Source organism: Mercurialis annua, linkage group LG4, assembly GCF_937616625.2.
Source record: "Mercurialis annua linkage group LG4, ddMerAnnu1.2, whole genome shotgun sequence".
NCBI lineage: Eukaryota > Viridiplantae > Streptophyta > Magnoliopsida > Malpighiales > Euphorbiaceae > Mercurialis > Mercurialis annua.
The window spans coordinates 23,262,834-23,267,793 of NC_065573.1; the positions used below are offsets into that span (position 1 = coordinate 23,262,834).

General features: G+C 34.8%; 1 protein-coding gene across 3 annotated transcripts; it reads left to right on the forward strand.

The window, feature by feature from the left end:
* The first annotated feature begins 334 nt into the window (after positions 1–334).
* Positions 335–1,711, forward strand: LOC126679224 (universal stress protein A-like protein). Of its 3 annotated transcripts, none has more exons than XM_050374208.2 (3): positions 335–585; positions 911–1,017; positions 1,268–1,711. In XM_050374208.2, exons 1-3 carry the CDS (start codon positions 354–356, stop codon positions 1,484–1,486), a joined length of 558 nt encoding a protein of 185 aa, XP_050230165.1. In that variant the 5' UTR covers positions 335–353; the 3' UTR covers positions 1,487–1,711. The 3 variants fall into 3 exon arrangements, with proteins under 3 accessions (XP_050230165.1, XP_050230166.1, XP_050230167.1); XM_050374209.2 differs by having other exon boundaries at positions 914–1,017; XM_050374210.2 differs by having other exon boundaries at positions 335–576; positions 914–1,017.
* The last annotated feature ends 3,249 nt before the right edge of the window (positions 1,712–4,960 follow it).

Consider the following 4,960-nt stretch of genomic DNA (forward strand, 5'->3'; position numbering starts at 1 on the left):
TCTCTTTATACCTTCTTCAATTAATGCATTTAGAAAGCATATTTTTGAAAAATTATGATGCATTTAATGTAATGTAAGGATATAAAAGTAATGTTACTAAAATTTCTTAAATAATGTGCAATTGAAATTTTTTCAATTAGAATGGGACGGAGGGAGTACATTCTAGCAATACCTGCATGAAACATTTGTATGTTTGCACCTGCGTGAACAACACCTGTCCTTTTCATGAAAAGGAAACCGCCACGTACCCTCAACACCTCTTTGCAATATATATTCAGAAATAATTCTACAACTATAAATTTAATATCACACACACCAAATAAATTAACCAGAATTAATTATTAAGTTCAAATATGGAGGCCGGAGCAATGTTGCCGCCCGGAGCTGGGCGGAAGATGAGGGTGATGGTGGCGATTGATGAGAGTGACGGCAGCTTCTATGCACTACAATGGGCGCTCGATAATATTATAGTTAACGGTGTTACTGCAACCAACGAACCTAGCCAGGACACTGGTATGGTTACTCTGGTTCATGTTCAGCACCCGTTTCAGCCTGCTATCTACCCAGTTGGTCCAGGTGCAGCAGGTTATATATATATTTATTTATGGACTAGTAAAAAAATTACAAATTCTAATGTTGTAATTATAATATAACACAAATTTCGTAATTCAAAAAAGTATATAGTTTTCTTTTCAATTATTTTTGTTGCTTTGATGGTATGAGTATATTTGTGATGTTTAAAATTGCTAAAAATAAAGAATTAGTACTGCAATTTTAATTTATGTTAAATTTTATAATTTTATTTGGAATTAATATTAATTTATTGATAATCAGCTTGTACTGATTTTTGGATTTGTGATAAATAAAAATTATAATATTGAAAAAACTACTAATTATTTGTGTAATTCAGCAGCTTTCTATACGCCACCTAATATTGTGGAATCAGTTAGGAAGGCCCAGCAAGAAAATTCAGCTGCTATACTCTCCCGCGCTTTGAAGATCTGTAATGATAAGATGGTAATAATCTCAGCTTCTAAATACTGCACTTATTTTAACTATACACCACAGGCTCTTTCTAGGTCCGACATAGACCCGACCTGAGTATATTTATTATTCGGAGTCGATTGGATTGGAATTTTACGAGTTCACGTTAAATTTTATTTAAAACCAAAATGAAAGTTAGCGAATCTAATTCGAGCTTGGACTCGAGTTAGCTACGAGCAATATTTGTAGATTGCAAACAATGAAAATTTAATATTTTGTACAGATAAAAGCAGAAACTTTAATTATGGAAGGGGATGCAAAGGACATGATTTGTCAAGCTACGGAGCAAATGCACGTCGATCTTCTTGTTGTGGGAAGCCGTGGGCTTGGAAAAATAAAGAGAGCATTTTTGGGAAGTGTAAGTGATTATTGTGCTCATCATACCAAATGCCCTATCCTTATTGTCAGGCCACCCCCCCCATCAACCAGCTCTCGTCCTTGATCAAAAAAACCGTCTGGTTTGGTCTGGTTCGACCGGTTCTCACTGGAGCAGTTTGCTTTTAAAAACACCATGTATAGTATAACTTCAGCTGGCTTTGTGTGTTTCTGTTGTATTGTAATTTTGTAAAACAATGGTGCTAGCCAAAAAAATTGTATTTGTATTGTATTGTATATGCATTTTATGTGTGATTGATCAATGTTTTAAATTGTAGTAATGGATTAAATAAGTTTGCAGCTGCTTAATTAATTATGTATTAATTTTTACCAAGCAAGGGAAGGTTAAGTCTTTCATTTTTAATTCCAGGAATTTTTCTCCTTGCACTCTGAATGCGCATTTATCTGGGTTAACTTCATTTTGAATTTGTTGTTTTCTCTAGGTCTTTTGGCTGATTTTCAGCTTTTTCACTTTTTATGATTAGATCGTCTACTTCGACTCGTTTTCCAATTTTGTCTTTGAACATGAAATTTATCAACTTTTGATATGTTGCTCCAGCATTTTTTAGTCCGAAGGACATCTCCGTGTAGCAATACGTTTCCCATCCGTGATGAACGATATTTTTTCTTGATCTTCTTGTTTCGTTGATATCTGATGATAGCTTTAGGCGGTGTCGGTCAGGTTATACATGGCGTGTTCTACTGTTGAGTTAACTAGTCTATGTCTGGTAGGGAATAGCTGTCTTTTGGACATGCTTTGCTTAAGTCGGTATAATTCACGTGCATCATGTTTTTCTCATTAGCCTTTTTACTATGTTGGCTACCCATTATGGATAGTGTACGTCTCTGATGAATCTAGTTTTCTTGAGTTTTTCTACTTCATCAGCTATTATTTTTGTTTTTCTTCAGATAATTTTCTCTTCTTTTGTCTCATGGGGTTCGCCCTTTCGGCCACGCTCAATTCGTGAGCTATATGTGTGGATTAATTCCCGCAATATTTGAGTCTTTAGAGGCAAACGTTCTGATGTCCCTTTTTAGCATCGCAACGATTTCTTCTTCATGTTTGGGGTTTATGTCCAGTCCCAGGTTGACATTTTTCTCCATATTTAGCTCCAATTTTTTCATCTTGCCGTTCGGCACGCTTTCTTTTTCTTCTATGTCGTAGTTCAAGATTTCTTCGATTGACATTGTTTCGAATGATCCATGCACCGATCTGTCGTAGCATTTTTGGCGGTCGCCTGGCTCCCCTTGATTGTGATGATTCCTGTTTTTTTCAGTATCTTCATTGTAAGAGCTTTTATACTTGTTATTGTGGCCGAATCAGGGAGGAATGATCGCCTCAGGATAACGTTGTATGGTAGATCAATGTCTACGATGCTGAAACGTGTTGGTAGTTCTTCATCTCCCCTCTCTTTTCCCGGCTTCACGTCTAGGATGATCGTGCCCATAGGTCTAATGAGAGGTCCGCAACCCTGTTAACGGGGTGCCGTTTCTTTTTAGCTCTACGATGACTCTTCCGAGGCTCTCTTAGGCTTTTTTTTATCATCTTGTTGATTGCACTTCCTTTACCGGTTAATACTCTTTCCATGTTCTAGTGTTCGATTATCATAGCTACAACTAGGGCGTCGTTATGCGCCTGATTGATTCTTCCAAAATTGTCGCCGTCGAAAGTTATCAGCGGCAGTTTCCTGGGTTCCTGGGTTTTTTGTTATTTCTCCGGTGGATAGTGTTGCGTGTTAATTTGTTTGTTTTTGAAGTTTAATCCGTTAGAAGTCATTCCTTCAATGAGAAATTTATTTGAGTTCAGAAAAAAGCTTCTTCTACTTTGAAGTTTTCAAACTTTTTTCCACAGACGGCATCAATTGATGGAGTCTGCCTTCTGATCCGTTGAGTAAAGCAAAAGAGGGTAGAAGCTAATAGGACGGTAGTTGTCCGATTAACTTTTCAATGCTAAAGTTAGTTTAGGCTTTGAGCAATGTTTTGTGTATCAGAATGTAATTATGTTTTTAAACATACCTCAAACTTTTTATATAATAGTTGAGAGAATACCTAGTAGACTTCAAATTCCTATTTAGTAGGGACTGAGCTTGAATAGGAAAGAGATTTCTTATTCAAGGGAAATCTTATTCAGGAATATCTTCTTGAATAAGCTGATCTTCAGAATTGGAGTTTGTATCCGAATAGTAATGATACTCCATATATCCGCTCTTTAATGATAAGATTCCTTGTATATCTGGGTTTTTGGCGAATCCCTTCGTCGATGCGTTTTCTTCGAGCCCTCGGGGATGTCGGTCCTTCTGGGGATTCAGACGAATCTCCTTTTGATATTTAGACTCGGCGAATATCATGAACTCGGGCGCTGATATTATCAGGGTTTTGCCTTTCAGGCGAGAACTACGGTTTTCTATAGGATACATCTTATGCGACTCGATTCCATTATAGTTATAATGGAGTTCGGTTTCCATCAGAAACCATTGGAAGTCAATTCAGAGTCGTTTTAGCAAAAATCGAGTTTTTCAATTTTTAAGTTGTCCAGTGGGCTTTTTGCGGGCGCGACCTCCCAGCCTCAAGGGTGCGGCCATTAAGTCACGAGCGCGACCTTGTCTCTCACTGCCACAACATTTCATTTGATAAAATATTGAAACATTACCTGTACGTGAAAAAAATTAAAATTATATTGATATAGAGTACTATTACATTACTCTTTTCTTAATTTTTGGTTGATATTATAATTGACGAAAAAGATAGTATTTTTATATGAATTTTTTTAAAAAAATATTAAATAAATGCGAAAAATTATAGAAAAAATAAATAAAAAATAATCATTATATTTTTATTATCTAAAAAAATGTTTAGATTACATAGTTAACTGTATTTTTTGTTAATTTTTGATTGGTCTTAAATTTAATGAAAAAGAAGACAATGTATATAAGAAGATTTAAAAAATTTAAAAAGTTAAATTTAAATATGTAGTACATAATCAGTGTATAAAAATTATAGGCTTAATACATAGTTTGACCCCTGAACTTGTACCCTTTTACCCATCTAACCTCTAAACTTAACGTCTCACCTATCGAACCTCTGAACTTGTTAAATAATCCGATTTAACCCCTAAACTTGATAAATACGTAAATATTGAACCCCTTCGTGCCACCTGTCACTTGAAACATTCTAGAAGAAATTGTGTACGGAGGGGTTCAATGTTTACGTTTTTATCAAGTTCAGGGGTCAAATCGGATTATTTGACAAGTTCAGAGGTTCGATAGAGGAGACGTTATGTTTAGGAGTTAGATGGGTAAAAGGGTACAAGTTCAGGGGTCAAACTATGTATTCAGCCAAAATTATAAGTAAAAAACAATAAAATAATATTGAAAAATAAAAATTAGTATAAAATGAAAAATCTTAAAAATCTCAGCTTTAATAGAAAAATAGTGATATTCTCAAAAAAAAAAAAGTGGTTTAAAATGTAAATTTTTTAAAGGTTTGTAAAAACAGAGAAATTATGAAAATTGTATAAAAAGCTCAAAATATATACGAATAC